General features: G+C 44.0%; 1 protein-coding gene across 4 annotated transcripts in view; it reads right to left on the reverse strand.

Annotated features, from left to right (window-relative positions):
- kiaa1549lb (KIAA1549-like b) overlaps window positions 1–17,349 on the reverse strand; it is a 273,051-nt gene that overhangs the window by 93,423 nt on the left and 162,279 nt on the right. For 3 of the 4 annotated variants that reach the window (XM_063061614.1, XM_063061610.1, XM_063061612.1), the window contains 2 exons: window positions 14,661–14,848; window positions 4,627–4,754 (listed from right to left, as the gene is read on the reverse strand). In XM_063061614.1, coding sequence (XP_062917684.1) covers window positions 4,627–4,754; window positions 14,661–14,848 — 316 coding nt within the window. The remainder of the gene's footprint in view (window positions 1–4,626; window positions 4,755–14,660; window positions 14,849–17,349) is intronic. The other variant, XM_063061611.1, reaches the window with a different exon arrangement.

A 17,349-nucleotide genomic window follows, 5' to 3' on the forward strand; every position in this document is an offset into this window, starting at 1 on the left:
GCAGACGAATGGTTCCACGGAGGAAGTGCCAACACTTCTGATGTTAGCCAGTTAGCTTGTAACAGACTTCGAAGAAAGTTCAAATTGTGGCTGGCATCTTTCACGCAGAAAATGGGTTCAGCACCTTGAATTAAAAAGTGAACCACCCGACTACCCAGTAATGAGCTCCAACATTTATGTGCACATTATAGACTGGTTTTATGCTGGTATAATTTCTGTTTTCCTGGAGAATGATAACTTTTGCATGGGGCAATATTTATATAGCATTCACCATATCTTTCGATCCCCTAACAGAACATTCTAACTTTTCTGTTTGATTGAACCTGAATCATACTGACCCCAGATATGTGTTGTTTATTGGAGATGGTCATCTCACTGTTACCTATGCATTGCTGAGTCATGTGACTGTTCGTCTGAGATGGCTAACAAGCCTCATTTGTTGACGAGCCACAGTGAGAGGGTTACATAAGCAAATACAGAGATTCTGCAGATGCTGGAAGTCCAGTGTAACAGACAAAATGCTGGAGGAACTCAGCAGGTCAGGCAGCACCTTTAGTCCTGATGGAGGATAAAAAAAGTCAAGGGCCGGACAGAGTACTCCCCAGATCACTAAGGGAAGCAAGGGAAGAGATTGCTGCACCTTCAATGATGATCTTTGCATCTTTGTTTGGTCACAGATGTGGTATTGGATAAATGCATTAGGAGGGAGGAATACTTGTGACAGTACTGCAAGATTTAATTACAGAGGGACGTGCAATTCTCCTGCAAGACACAATGAAATAATACTCCAAAATGCAATGCCTTTGTTACCAAATACAACCCCAACAGCAGCCATAGAATTGGATCTGGGACAGGCACATCCTCAGGACACAAAAAAAACATGCAACCCCGTGTGGAATGGAGGTAGATTCTTGTACCTTTTGCTATACGGTGCTATTGTTCCTGTCGCTATTGAGTGCATCTTTGTTATATTTCTGTACCTTTTTTTTAGGAAAACAGCTAAAAGAAAAATCACTTCCCATCTGAAGAGAAACAGCTTCCATGTGACATCTCTGATTGTTTGTGTGGGAGAGGGTGTGCTCCAAGGGAGTAAGGTACCATTAATAAAACACTTGACTCTCTGCGGTTATATTTTCTTTAACCCTTTGGATATTTCTCATTTTTAAGCACCTCAAAGTCATCAGATTTAAATTCCAGCATGTTTTTATGGAGTGTGAGAGGCTCCAGTCCCTGCTTGAGTATTTGAAGAGGCTGTCCCTCGGGTTCTGGTTGTACTTCAGCCCTGTGCTCCTGATATGCGGGCACCCGGTACAGAAGGAGGTGGGGAGGGGGGAGAGGGTCAATGGGGAATCTACTGGTAGGCTTGCTCCTGGGCCTGGTCATGATGGCCATTCACGGGTTCAGGTGACAGGTAGTCGAGGGCTTTGTCTGAGCCAACTACCTGCCCCTATTCTGGGCTACGTCCGTGCCCGCCCAGGTGTCCTTGGAGAGGGGGCATGCAGTCTCTATGGGAACGGTAGTGTTTTGCATGAATGGTGTCCCCCCAGACAATTGAATGATTTGTAGATGATAGTAACCGTATTCTAATTTGAAATTGTAAATAGCTGTGTAAATCCCTGATCATTGTGCATATCTTGAGAGTGAATAATCTTTTGGAGCTTTTGTAAAAAAAAATCTACTGCCCAATAAGATTATGCTGAATTCTCCAGTTCCAAGTAAACAGCTCTCCCTCAGTCCTCTTTCTCTCTCCTTTTGATCCCAGCTCTTCCTACACCCACCCTAGCTCTCCCTAACATACCCATTCAAATCCATCTGCCCATCACCCTCACACTCCTTCCACTGAAGCCCACTCTCCTCACTGTTACATCTTTCCTCCCCACTTCCCTTATTTGGTTCCACGAGCCATCTTCTTCTCAAATCAGATTTCACCATCTGTAGCCTTTTGCCACCCCGGCTTATCATCTCCCCGTCTCTGTCACCATTCTCACTCTTCCCTCCTTCATCTGCCTATATGCTCCCAGTCTCAGTCACTATTCCCACTCTCCACTCCAATCTGCCTATCACCATCCTCACCTGGATCCACCCATCACCTCCCAGCCTCGATTGCTATTCCCACTCTCCCCTTTTCCATCCACCCATTAGCTGCCAGCTCTTGCTCCATCTCTTCCCCCTACATCTTTCGACTGGGCTATCTAACATCTACCTTTCAGACCAGACAAAGAATCTTGACCCAGAGTGTTGACCATTGCATTTCCCTCCACAGATGCTGCTTGATCCACAGTTCCTCCAGCAGCTCAGATTTTGTTCAGCTATAGTCATTGTTATCTTACAGATGTGGCTGTTAATTTCTGCACAGCAAATCCCGCAAACAGTCAGGTGATAATGAGAAGATAATCTGTTTATTTAACTAATGTTGGGTGAAGAGTTGGTCCTGCTCAGTGTAGTTAAGTACAGATTTCCCTCCCAGAATAACAATATATAGAATTAAATAAGTAATACAAAAAGAGAACAAATAAGGAAACAAAAATACTGAGGTAGTCTTCATGGGTTCCTTGTCCATTCAGAAATCTGATGGCAGAGAGAAAGAGCTGTTCCTGAATTGGTGAGTGTGTGACTCCAGGCTCCCGTACCTGCTCCTTTGTGATAGCAATGAGAAGAGGGCATGACCTAGGTGATGGGGGTCCTAAATGACAGATGCAATCTTTTTCAAGCATCAACTTTTGAAGATGTAAGGAGGAAGTGGAATAGATTCACTATATTTAAGAGACATTTAGACCAGCGGTTCCAAACTATTTTTATGCCTTGGACCAATACCATTAAGCAAGGGGTCTTTGGACCCCAGGTTAATAACCCCTGATTTAGACAGAGATGGAAATGGTCCAAATGCGGGAATATGAGAATGATCCTGGGAATGAAAGGGTTAACATATGAGGAGCGGTTGATGGCTCTGGACTTGTAGAATAAGAGGGACCTCATTGAAACCTATAGAATATGGAAAAGCTGAAATAGAGTGGAAAGGGCTTTTCTTATAGTGGGGAGTCTAGCTCAGTCTCCGAATACAAGAGTGTCCCTTTAGAACAGAGACGAGGAGGAATTTCTTTAGCAACAGGGTAATGAATCTGTGGAATTAGTTTCCACAAACAGCTATGGAGGCCAAGTATTTAGGTATATTTAAAACAGAGGTTGATAGGTTCTTGATTAGTAAGGGTGTCAAAGGTTACAGTGAGAAGGCAGGAGAATGGAGTTGAGAGGGATAATAAATCAGCCATGATGGAATGGCAGAGCAGACTCATTGGCCAAATGGACTAATTCTGTTCCTATATCTTTGTTCTTGTTACAGGAAGGATATGGAAACCTTAGAGAGGGTGTAGAAGAGATTTAACAGGATGCATCCTGGGTTAGAGACTTCTAAATACCAGCAAATATATCACACTGTCTGTAAAACAGCTGAAGATGAAAAGAGGATGGCTCCTACAACAGGATAATGATCCTGAACACACCTCAAAATCCACAACAGACTACCTCTTATTTCTTAAGAGGATAAGGTGATGGAGCTAAGGCTTTTCTCTTTGGAACAATGGAGGATGAGAGGTGAAACTGTAGAGGTGTACAAGATGATAAAAGGCATAGATCAAGTGGATAGCCAAAGAAATTTTCCCAGAGCAGCAATACCAGGAGGCATAATTTTAAGGTGATTGGAGGAAAGTATGGGGGGAGTGCAAAGTTAGGTTTTCCTACAGACTGTGGTAGGTGTGTGGAACGTGCTGCCAGGGGTGGTGGTAGAGGCAGATACATGAGAGACTTTTAAGAGACGCTTAGACAAGCCTTAATATCTAAGGATGATAAAGAAATGGAGGGTTATGTAGGAGAGAAGAGTTGGATTGATCTTGGAATAGGCTAAAAGGTTGGTACAACATCGTCAGCTGAAGGGCCTGTACTGTGCTATACCGTTCTGTATTCAATACCAAGTGTTTTTGCACAGAGTGATGGGTCCATAGAGTACAATGCCAGGGGAAAAGGTTCCAGAAGATAACAGAGCCACAGTTAAGAGGCTTTAAGCGAGCAGATGAACTGGCAGGGAACGGAGCGGTACGGACCATATGCTGGACAATGTGATTTTTAAATTGGGATTGCCATCAGCGCCAACTCTGTGGGCCAAAGAGCCTGTTCCTGCTCCGTACTGTCAAACTCACTATACGTACATATGTATACAAACTATCTGAAGTACTTATATTTATTGTGTTTTTTTGTGCTGCATTGGATTGAGAGTAACAATTATTTCATTCTCCTTTAAACTCATGTACAGAAAATGACATTAAACAATCTTGAATCTATGTTCTGTGTTGTAAATGGGCTAGGTTTAGTTGGGCAAATTGGTCAGTAGGAAATGATAGGCCAAAGCGCCTGTTTCAGTGCCGTTTGACTCCCTGAAATTGGATTAAAATTTGATACTTCAACAGAGAGGTTTGTGAATGGCTTACAAGATCTCATCCACTGAGCTGAGTGGAACCTGATTTGAGAATTAAATCTCCTCCCATGGACTCCTGCACGTTTGAGGTTTATTGTAAGTTGCCTGCCTCCGGAGCAGAGCTACAAAAGGAAAACACACAGGCAAACTCAACTCACCATTCTGCCTCTTCAGACCCTCTTTTGCAGTTTTTTGCTGCGCGCCTGGTTTTTCCGCAGTGTTGGTGGTCGAGTCCAGATTTGCTGATTGCTCACTGATGATTGAATCCTGGTCGCTCTGCAACCTGCTGTAAATCACCATAGCAACAAGACAGGGTCACCATCCCGTGTCCCTCCGCAACCTCAGATCAACTCCTTTGGAAGCAAGTTGCACTCTTTCTCTCAATTTTTACTTTGACAGAGAATGTAATTAGTTAAAAACAATCAATATGCACTGTCCAGAGTTTAGTTTATCAATAGAATGATTATGGGCAAAGCATTCATTTTATGCACATATATTCCGTGGGCACTTCATTAGGTGCACCTGCTCATTAATGGAAATATCTAATCAGACGATCATATGGCAGAAACTCAATGCAGAAAAAGCATGTGGACATGATCAAGAGGTTCAGTTGTTGTTCAGACTAAACATCAGAATGGGGAAGAAATGTGATCTAAGTGACTTTGACTGTGGAATGATTGTTGGTGCCAGAAACTCCTGATCTCCTGGGATTTTCACACACAACACTCTCGAGAGTTTACAGAGGTTGGTGCAAAAAAAAGCCACAAAAAAAAAACAACTAGTGATCAGCAGTTCTGTGGGTGAAAACACCTTGTTAATGAGAGCGATCAGAGGAGAATGAATAGACTGGTTCAAGCTGACAGGAAGGCAACAGTAACACAAATAACCACACGTTACAACAGTGGTGTGCAGAACAGCATCTCTGAATGCACAACACATCGAAACTTGAAGTGGGTGGGCTACAAGAAGGCCACAAACATACAGAAACATACTCAGTGACCACATTATTAGGTATAGGAGGTACTGAGTGTAGATCTAATTCTTTAAAATGCTATTAAATCCTTCTTTGACTGACTTTCACTCATCCACCATTGCACTGTCCAGCACAGAGTTTTGTATAGTAACACCTCTGTAAGGCATGTTAAGCCGTTTTACTACTTCAAAGGTGCTACTGAAATACAAATTGTTGTTGTTGTTAGGTTGTGAATTTTTATCCTGGCATATCAAGCATATGTAATTATTTATTTGTTTGTTTGTTTATTTATTGAGGTACAGCGTGGAACATGCCTTTCCAGCCCTTTGAGCTGCACCCCGCATCAATCCACCGAATTAACCCGAGCCTGATCACGGGGAATTTACAATGACCAATTAACCTACTTACTGAGATGCCTTTGGAATTTTGGAGGAAACCAGAACATCTGGAGGAGATCCACACTTTGCATGGGGAAGATGTACAGACTCTTTAGAGAGGATACCAGATTGAACTCCCAACTCTGGCACCCCGATCTGCAATAGCGCCGTGCTAACCGCTACTCTACTGTGCTCCTACTTCTTTTCATTTGGAAAACAACCTCATCTTGATAGACCAAAAGACTATAAGACATGGCAACAGAAATAGGCCATTTGGTTTTTTGAGCCTGCTGTCAGTCCACCATATCTGATTTATCATTCCTCTCAACCATGTTCTCCTGCCTTCTCCCTATAACCTTTGACACCCTGACTAATCATGAACCTATCAACCTCCACCTTAAATATACCCAATGACTTGGCCTCCACAGCCATCTGTGGCAATGAATTCCACAGATTCACCACCCTCTGGCTAAAGAAATACCTCCTCATCTCTGCTTTACAGGGACATCTTTCTTATCTGAGGCTGAGTCCTCTTGTCCTAGGCTCCCCCACTATAGGAAACATGCCCTCCACATTTACCCTATCTAGGCCTATCACCATTTAATAGGTTTCAATAAGATTTTCCCTCATTTTTCTAAACTCTAGCGGCTACAGGCCCAGATAATCTTTCAAAAAGCAATTTTGGTGCCTGTATTCATGGAAAGACGTGCTGGCCTTGGAGAGGGTCCAGAGAAGGTTCACAAGAGTGATCGTGGGAGTGAAAGGCTTAATGAATGAGGAGCGTTTGTGTGCTAAAAGATGAGGGGAGAATCTCATTGAAACCCACTGGATACTGAAAGGCAGAAGTTACAGTGGATGTGGAGAGGATGTGTCCATTAATGGGGGAGTCCAGGATCATTGGGCACAGCCTCAGAATAAAGGGGCATCCGTTTAGGACTGAGATGATGAGGAATTTCTTCTGCCAACGGTGGCAAATCTGTGCAATTTGTGGCCACGGAAGGCGATGTGTACATGTGCTTGTGCAAAGGGTCCAGAGGAGATTTACCAGGATGCTGCCTGGATTAGAGAACAGGTTTTATGAGGAAAGTTGAGCGAGCTAGGGCTTTTCTCTTTGGAGTGAAGGAGGATGAACAAGGACTTGATATAAATGTAGAAGATTATGAGGCAAAGATCAATTGGATAACCAGCAACTTTTTCCCAGGGTGGAAAAAGCTAAAACAAGGGGACATAATTTTTGGGGTGATTGGAGGAAAGTACGGGGGGGGGGTGTTGTCAGAGGTAGGTTCTTTTTATACAGAGAGCGGTGGGTACGTGTAATACACTGCCAGGGGTAGTGTCAGAGGCAGATACATTAGCGACATTTAAGAGACTCTTAGATAGGCACACGGATGAAAGAAAAAAAATGGAGGACCATGTAGGAGGGAAGGATTAGAGGTTAAAAGGTCGACACAATGTCATGGCTGAAGGGCCATAATTGTGCTGTAATTTTCTGTACTCTATGAGAGCATCTTTTCTGACCAACTCTAGTTTAACAACTATGCAATTCTGTTACTTCAGCAGGGTATCCATACTTTACACCCCAGCTGCTGAAATTTCAATCTGTGGATTGTGAAACACAAATTATATAGTTACTCTATGTAACTGTGTGTAAAACCGCCACTGGATCATTAACATGAAATATCGGGACGAAGACGAGGCAGGACTGAATCGATGATTCAGGGGTATGGAATATGACTGATGAGTGGGGGGAGGAGATTTAATCCACGAAGCTGTCTATTCACTGACATGTGAGCTCTGCTGGCAGCTTTACTGTAAGAGACAGATCCAAAAAAGCCTTTTAAATGTTACATAGACAATGAGGAACAGCTCAACATTCCCCTCTAAAAAGGTTTGGAATTAACACTGAAAATCTCCATGGTAACTAACCTGGTTTCAGATCCATTTAAGAAAAACTGCGCTGATGTCATCGTTACAGAAATACAGGCAATGTAATCAAAATCTATCTATCTATCTATTTATTGACTTATTTTTTCAAGAAATACAGCACAGTAACAGGTCCTTCTGGATCAACGAGCCCGCACTGCCCAATTATAGGCATGTGACCAGTTAACCGACTGACCAATATGCCTTTGAAATGCGGGAGGAAAGTAGAGCACCCGAAGGAAACAGGTACGGTCACGGGGAGAACGTACAAACTCCTCACAGACAGTGGAGTGGCGGGAATTGAATCCAGGTCACTGGCACTGCATTTACAATACGTTGTTTACAAAACCCCCCTCTCACCACCACCAGCTGCCGGTGTAGAAGCTGTGTGTGACTCAGGAAGCAGAGTCTTAGTGTGAAAACAACTTAGAGCTGTACAGTCACAGATACAGGCCCTTTGGCCTGACCTGTCCATCCCAACCAAGATAACCAGCTATGTTAGTCCCATTTGCCCAGATTTGGCCCATATCAAGTTCAAGGTTATTGTTATTCAACTGTACACATATACAGCCAAATGAAACAACGTTCCTCCGGACCAAGGTGCACAGCACAGTACATATAACTCACACACACAACTGATAAAACAATATTGATGATGATGATGGCTGGTTCCTCACTGGTGAAGATCAGGAGCAAAGTAATACTACTACAAATAAATAAACAAATAATAAGGTGTATTTATGACACAAGTTAAAAAATAACAGTATAACGTTACTGGTTCTTCATGCGTGATAAGACCTGGGTGGTGGCAGGAAGTTCAGCAGTCTCACAGCCAGGGGGAAGAAGTTGTTTCCCATCCTAACCACCCTTGTCCTTACGCTGCACTACCTCCTGTCTGACGGCAAGACCTCTAAACCTTTCGTATAGAGGTCATCATCATTATGTGCCATGTCATGTGACGTGGGCGATCATGGCCTTTCCATGACCATGATTGTTCTCGGCAAATTTTTCGACAGAAGTGGTTTGCCATTGCCTTCTTCTGGGCAGTGTCTTCACAAGATGGGTGACCCCAGCCATTATCAATACTCTTCAGAGATTGTCAGTGGTCGCATAACCAGGACTTGTGATATCTACCAGCTGCACATACAACCACCCACCACCTGCTCCCATGGCTTCACCTGATCCTGATCGGGGGGTGGGTGCAGGTGGCACTAAACAGGTGCTACACTTTGCCCAAGGGTGACCTGCAGACTAGCAGAGGACAGAAAATGCTGGAAGAATATTTTTTTCACCAAAATGCTAGAGGAATTCAGCTGATTACGTCAGGTTAGACCTTCTTCTGTTGGTCATCCAGGTTTCCTGAGGTTCAGAGTACATGGCAACCACTCTTAAATTAGCGTGATTTTCATGCCTCAATATAATATTTAAATCCCCACCCAACCCCTGCCAGCTGGTTGGTGGTCTATCTCCATGTCCCATCTCTGGTTGATTGTGGTCACATGCAGTAGGGTCAAAATCTTGTCTTGCATACAGATCTGATCATTTCACAGCGTATTGAGCTAGAACAAAGTAAAACAACAACAATGCAGAATAAAGTGCAGCAGTTGTAGAGAAAGTGCAGTCCAAAGCAGCCCTCCCACCATTGAGCACACCTACAAGGAGCGCTGTCACAGGAAAGGGGCACACATCATCAATGACCCCCACCATCTAGCCCATGCTCTCTTCTAGCAGCTTCCATCAAGGATGAGCGACAGGAGCTTTAAGTCCCACACCATCAGGTTCAGGAACATTTATTAGCCATCAACAATTAGGCTCCAGAACCAGCAACTTCTCTCACCCCAACACTGACTGATTCCACAAACTACAGACACACTTTTAAGGACTCTACAACTCATGTTCTCAGTATTATTTGTTATTTCTTCATTTATTATTATTAGTTTGTTTTTCTTTTTCTATTTGCACAATTTGTTGTCTTTTGCACATTGGTTGTTCGTCCCTCTTGTGTGCAGTTTTGCATTGATTCAGTGAGTATAGGAATAGAATGAGGTGGAGGATAAATACGTGGCTGACGGATTGGAGCGGGGGACAGGGATTCAGATTTCTGGATCACTGGGAACTCTTCTGGGGCAGGTGTGACCTGTACAAAAAGGACGGGTTGCACTTGAATCCCAGGGGGACCAATATCCTGGCAGGAAGGTTTGCTAAGGCCATTGGGGAGAGTTTAAACTAGAAATGCTGGGGGGTGGGAACTGAACTGAAGTGACGGCGGAAAGGGAGGTTGGCTCACAAATAGAGAAAGCTTGGAGAAAGTACAAAAGAGAGGATGGGCAGGTTATCGAGAAGGGATGTGCTCAGTCTGATGGTTTCAGATGTGACTATTTTAATGCAAGGAGTATCATGAATAAAGCAGATGAGCTCAGAGCATGGATCAACACTTGGAGCTATGATGCTGTGGCCATTAAAGAGACTTGGATGGTGCAGGGACAGGAATGGCTACTTCAAGTGCCAGGCTTGTTTCAGAAAGGACAGGGAGGGAGACAAAAGAGGTGGGGGTGTGACAATGTTGATCAGAGATAGTGTCACGGCTGTAGAAAAGGAGAAAGTCATGGAGGGGTTGTCTACGGAGTCTCTGTGGGTGGAGGTTAGGAACAGGAAGGGATCAATAACCCTGCTGGTTGTTTTTTTATAGACCACCCAATAGTAACAGGGACATCGAGGAGCAGATAGGGAGACAGATTCTGGAAAGGAGTAATAATAACAGGGTTGTTGTGGTGGGAGATTTTAATTTCCCAAATATTGATTGGCATGTCCCTAGAGTGTGGGGTTTAGATGGGGTGGAGTTTGTTAGGTGTGTTCAAGAAGGTTTAACACAATATGTAGATAAGCCTACAAGAGGAGAGACTGTACTTGACCTGGTATTGGGAAATGAACCTGGTCAGGTGTCAGGTCTCTCAGTAGGAGAGCATTTTGGAGATAGTGATCACAATTCTATCTCTTTTACCATAGCATTGGAGAGAGATAGGAACAGACAAGTTAGGGAAACGTTTAATTGGAGTAAAGGGAAATATGAGGCTATCAGGCAGGAACTTGGAAGCATAAATTGGAAACAGATGATCTCAGGGAAACGTACCGAAGAAATGTGGCAAATGTTCAGGGGATATTTGCATGGGGTTCTGGGTAGGCACGTTCCAATGAGACAGGGAGAGGATGGTAGGGTACAAGACCCGTGGTGCACAAAGGCTGTTGTAAATCTAGTCAAGAAGAAAAGAAGAGCTTATGAAAGGTTCAAAAAACTAGGTAATCATATGAATCTAGAAGATTATAAGGCTAGCAGGAAGGAGCTTAAGAATGAAATTAAGAGAGCCAGAAGGGGCCATGAGAAGGCCTTGGCGGACAGGATTAAGGAAAACCCCAAGGCATTCTACAAATACGTGAAGAGCAAGAGGATAAGATGTGAGAGAATAGGACCAATCAGGTGTGACAATGGAAAAGTGTGTATGGAACCAGAGGAAATAGCAGAGCTACTTAATGAATACTTTGCTTCAGTATTCACTAAGGTAAAGGATCTTGGCAATCGTGGGGATGACTTGCAGTGGACTGAAAAGCTTGAGAACATAGATATTAAGAAAGAGGATGTGCTGGAGCTTTTGGAAAGCATCAAGTTGGATAAGTCACCAGGACCGAATTGGAGGTACACCAGGAGAAGATTACTGAGCCTCTGGCAATGATCTTTGCATTATCAATGAGGATGGAAGAGGTTCCGGAGGATTGGAGGGTTGCGGATATTGTTCCCTTATTCAAGAAAGGGAGTAGGGATAGCCCAGGAAATTATAGGCCAGTGAGTCTTACTTCAGTGGTTGATAAGTTGATGGAGAAGATCCTGAGAGGCAGGATTTATGAACATTTGGAGAGGCATAATATGATTAGGAATAATCAGCATGGCATTGTCAAAGGCAAGTCATGCCTTACGAGCCTGGTGGAATTTTTTCATGGTGTTTCTAAACACATTCATGAAGGTAGAGCTGTAGATGTAGTGTATATGGATTTTAGCAAGGCAGTTGATAAGGTACCCCATGCAAGGCTTATTGAGAAAGTAAGGAGGCATGGGATCCAAGGGGACATTGCTTTGTGGATCCAGAACTGGCTTGCCCACAGAAGGCAAAGAGTGGTTGTAGACAGGTCATATTCTGCATGGAGGCCGGTGACCAGTGGTGTGCCTCAGGGATTTGTTCTGGGACCCCTACTCTTTGTGATTTTTATAAATGACCTGGATGAGGAAGTGGAGGGATGGGTTAGTAAATTTGCTGATGACACAAAGGTTGGGGGTGTTGTGGATAGTGTGGAGGGCTGTCAGAGGTTACAATGGGACATTGATAGGATGCAAATCTGGGCTGAGAAATGGCAGATAGAGTTCAAACCAGATAAGTGTGAGGTGGTTCATTTTGGTAGGTCAAATATGATGGCAGAATATAGTATTAATGGTAAGACTCTTGGCAGTGTGGAGGATCAGAGGGATCTTGGGGTCCGAGTCCACAGGACACTCAAAGCTGCTACGCGGGTTGACTCTGTGGTTAAGAAGGCATACAGTGCACTGACCTTCATTAATCGTGGGATTGAGTTTAAGAGCCAAGAGGTAATGTCGCAGCAGTATAGGACCCTGGTCAGACCCCACTTGGAGCACTGTGCTCAATTCTGGTCACCTCACTATAGGAAGGATGTGGAAACCATAGAAAGGGTGCAGAGGAGATTCACAAGGATGCTGCCTGGATTGGGAAGCATGCCTTATGAGTGAACTCGGCCTTTTCTCCTTGGGGCGACAGAGGATGACAGGTGACTTGATAGAGGTGTACAAGATAATGTACCATTGTACATTATCTTGTACACCAGTGTGGATCATTATCCACATTGAACGTGTGGATAGTCAGAGGCTTTTTCCCAGGACTGAAATGGCTAGCACGAGAGGGCATAATTTTAACGTGCTTGGAAGTAGGTACAGAGGAGATGTCAGGAGTAAGTTTTTTACGCGGAGAGTGGTGAGTGCATGGAATGGGCTGCTGGCGGCGGCGGTGGAGGTGGAAATGTTAGGGTCTTTTAAGAGACTCCTGGATGGCTACATGGAGCTTAGAAAAATAGAGGGCTATGGGTAAAGCCTAGGTAGTTCTAAAGTAGGGACATGTTCGGCACAGCTTTGTGGGCTGAAGGGCCTGTATTGCGCTTTATGCTTTCTATGTTTCTAAGTTTCTGCCGTGTTTCTTTGTATTGACTGTGAATGCCCACAAGAAAATGGATTGTAGGGTGGTATATGGTGACAAATATTTAATTTGATAATAAGATTACTTTGAACTTTAAAGATCACAGAGAGGTAGATTGGAAGGTCAAGATTCAATTTGATCATACTGGGGAACCAGCTTCCTCCCCATCCCCATACACCATTTCCAAATACAATGCATTCTGTCCAGATACATTCATGGCTTGGAATGGCAACTGCCCCGCCCAAGACTGCAAGGCACTGCAGAGTTGTAGACACAGCCCAGTCCATTGCACACACCAGACTTCCCTGCATTGAGTCTTTCTACACTTCTCACAGCCTCAGTAAAGCCAACATTTTCTGCCCTCCTCTGATTGAATGAAATCATCCGTCTGGATGGCACGCAAAACAAAACCTTTTCACTGAGCATGTGACAATAATAAACCAATATGCTGTGCTCAAAAAGGTGGAGGGGGCGTCACTTTAGAGTAGGGATTAGCACAACCCTATTACAGCTCAAAGCGGAGGTGTGAGTTCAATTCCAGCGCCCTCTATAAGAAAGTTTGTACGTACTTTCCATGTGTGCTTGGGTTCCTCCGGGTGCTCGTTTTGCTCCCCCATTCAAAAGACATATGGGTTAGTAGGTTAATTGGTTATTATAAAATGATCTGCGATTAGCTCGGGTTAAATCAGTGGGCTGCTGGGTGCTGTGGCTCAGTGGGCTGGAAGGGCCTGTTCTGCTCTGTATCTCTCAATAAATAAAACTCTTCGACTTAAAGATTTGCAAGGCATTAATGATGAAAGCATCTAAAAATTTTCCAAACAGATAGCAACAAAGAGAGAAACAATGAGATGTGCCTGAAAGCCTAACAGGTGGTCCAAGTTTTAGTATGCCAGAACAAACCCGGCAGAATTACATCTACATTACCCACTTTGATTAATTGTGCATGCTCTGAAAGCCCAGACATTACCATCTTCTGTCACCAGCATATTAAATAGTCTCTGTAATAAAAGACAAGGCAATCTGCGCGGAAAATAGCATGTACTGAGATAAAGTGAAAAGGTTTTGCTTTGTATAGAGGTCTGCTGCTGTGGCTCATCTACTTCAGGGTTTGATATGCTCTGCACTTAGAGATGCTCTTCTGCACAACATTGTTGTAATGCATGGCAATCTAACTTACCGTCAGCTTGAATCAGTCTGGCTGTTCTCCGCTGACCTCTCTCATTAGCAAGGTGTTTTCGCTCACAGAACTGCCGCTCACTGGCTTTTTTTTTGTTCTTTTTGTACCATTCTCTATAAGCTCTAGGGACTGTTGTGTGTGAAAATCCCAGGAGATCGGCAGTTTTTGAGATACTCCAACCACCCTGTCTGGCACCAACAATCATTCCACGGTCAAAGTCACTAGATCACATATCTTCCCCATTCTGACGTTTGGTCAAGAAACAAGTAAACCTCTTGACCATGTTTGCATGCTCTTATACATTGAGTTATTGCCACATGATTGGTTGATCCGATATTTGCATGAAGGAGCAGGTGTACGAGTGTGTCGAATAAAGTGGCCACTGAGTGTATACTATTTGAAATTAGTGCTCACAGTAAGACTACACCACAGAACTAACTCACTGTGTATAAGCTGTGACATGCCATCACATCCAAGTCGGTATGCTTACCTTCTCCGAATATCAATGCTTTTTGTTGCTTTGCTGTTATCTGCCTCTGGAGCTGCTTCCCGTTCTTGAGGAATGAGGGCATCTCGGCCAGGGATCGGTAAGATCACTGTCTCCTGTGTGATTGTCACTTCATCCTCCCCGCCATATTGGCCGATGTGTTGTTTGGCGTAGTCAAAGCCTTGGACTGGCTGGACAGCAAAATCCATTCAAGAAAAAACAGAGAGATGCTGTTATTGTGAAAACTATCCTTCAGTTAGCATTTATGAGTTGTTTAAGAGGAAACTGGGACATTTTTATTTGCTAATTGAGAGGTTCACAGTTCCCTACAAAGGGTGTCTCAGGACCAGCCATCAGTTTTGCTGCATTTGATAAAAAGGGAACGGGAAAGGGATCAGGGAACAGCCACTGCAGTGTACAATCGCAAGGTCACCTTGTATTTCTCTCTGTCAGCTCTGTAGTCAATGTAAGGCAGGTCCCTGGAGTGGGCTGTGAGGCTGTACCTGAGATCACTCCACAGTGCTAACTGATCTGCTGAGCATTACCAGAATGTCCTTTTATTTCAGATTTTTAACAACTGCCTCATTCTGTATCTCACAATTGCAGCATTGTTTTTATTTCTCTCTGTCTCTCTCTATCTCCCTCTCTCATCTGCTCCCTTTCATCTGTCTCTCTTTCTCTCTCTCTATCTCCCTCCCTGTCTGCCTCTCTGTGTCACCCTGTCACACTCTCTCCCTCTCTCTCTCTCTCTCTCTCTCTCTCATGTTTCTCATCCTCACTAACTCTCTCGGTCTCTCTCTCTCTCTCTCTCTCTCTCTCTCTCTCTCTCTCGTGTTTCTCATCCTCACTAACTCTCTCGGTCTCTCTCTCTCTCTGTCTCTCTTGCCCTCACTGACATTTTCTCTCTCACTCTCTCTGTCTCTGTCTACCTCTGTCTCTTTCTCTCAATCTGCCTGTCTGTCTCTCTCTCCCTCATCCTCATCCTCTCTGTCTTTATCCCTCTCTCTGTCTCTCCACATTGCTCCCTTTCTCTTTCTTTTAGGTCTCATCTCCTTTGCTACATCTGCTCTATTGAACAATCAAGACACAAGAGGGTTTTTCTCTTTGGGGCAAAGGAGGATGAAAGGTGACCTACAGAGGTGTACAAGATGACAATGGCATAGATCAAGTAAACAGCTAGATAGCTACTGCAAGGGGGCATAATTTTAGTGACTGGAAGAAGGTATAGGGAGGATATCAGAGTAGGTTTTTTACACAGAGTTTGTTGGATGTGTGGAACAGCCTGCCAGGGGTGGCGGTAGAGACAGGTACATTAGGGACATTTAAGACACTCTTTTATAGGCACATAGGTGAAAGAAAAATTGAGGGCTACATGAGAGGGAAGCATTAGAGTGATCTTAGAGCAGGTTAAAAGGTCAGTAGAATATTGGAGCCAATTGGCCTGTGATGTTCTATGTTCTAAGAGACTGCAGCAAACAGAAAACAAACTGCCTGAGAAAATCAGCAGCGAGCAACACCTGTGGAGGCAAACAAATTATTAAACTCATTCATTCATCACATTTACCTGGTGAACTTCACACCTCTCATCTTAAATGTGTGCCCTTTGGTATTTCAAACATTTCAACCCAGGGGAAAAGTTATGGGCCGTTCACTTTTTATAATCTTCCAAACTTCAATCAGATTTCCCTTCAGTTTCAACGGCTCCAGAGGGGAAAAAAAACAAGTTTGTCCAGCTTCTCCTTAAAGCACATGCCCTTTAATCCTGGCAGCATCCAGTACACCTCTTCAGCACCCTCTCCAAAACTTCCACATTCTTCCTATAATGGGGCAACCAGAAATGAATGCCATACTCCAGTATAGGCACGTGGCCAAGTGGTTAAGGCATTGGACTAGCTACCTGAAGTTCATGAGTTTGAGCCCCAGCCGAGGCAACGTGTTGTGTCCTTGAGCAAGGCATTTAATCACACATTGCTCTGCAACGACACTGGTGCCAAGCTGTATGGGTCCTAATGCCCTTCCCTTGGACAACATTGGTGTCGTGGAGAGGGGAGACTTGCAGCATGGACAACTGCTGGTCTTCCATACAACCTTGCCCAGGCTTGCGCCCTGGAGAGTGAAGACTTTCCAGGCGCAGATCCATGGTCTCGCAAGACTAATGGATGCCTTTACTTTACTCCAGTTTTATAAAGCTGCAACATAACTTCCTGACTCTTGAACTCAGTTCCTCAAGTAATAAAGACAAGGCCATAAGACCATAAGAAATAGGAGTAGAATTCAGCCCAGAGAGTCTGCTCCACTATTCAATCATGGCTAATTTACCTATCTAGGCCTACAAATATTCAGTGAGTAATAGTACAGCATATGAACTGTTTGGCTAAGCACGGACCCCAGGATCCCACTGAATGGCCTCTGCTATCAAAATCATTATTCACCTTGGAATGTTTCCCTCCCAACCTAAAAAGGGGACTGAAAGCTAAATATTAAAGATTAGCTTTATTTGTCACATGTATATTGAAACATACAATAAAATACATTGCCAGTGAAGATCGAACTGGGCAGCCCGCAACTGTTGCCGCACTCTGGCATCAACATAGAACACCCCTAACTCTCCAGCCCTAACCGTACAGCTTTGGAATATCAAAGGAAACTGGAGCACCCTGAGGAAACCCGTAAGACTCCAAGACCACAAGAT

Source organism: Mobula hypostoma, chromosome 11 (assembly GCF_963921235.1).
Source record: "Mobula hypostoma chromosome 11, sMobHyp1.1, whole genome shotgun sequence".
In the NCBI taxonomy this organism is placed as follows: Eukaryota; Metazoa; Chordata; class Chondrichthyes; order Myliobatiformes; family Myliobatidae; genus Mobula; species Mobula hypostoma.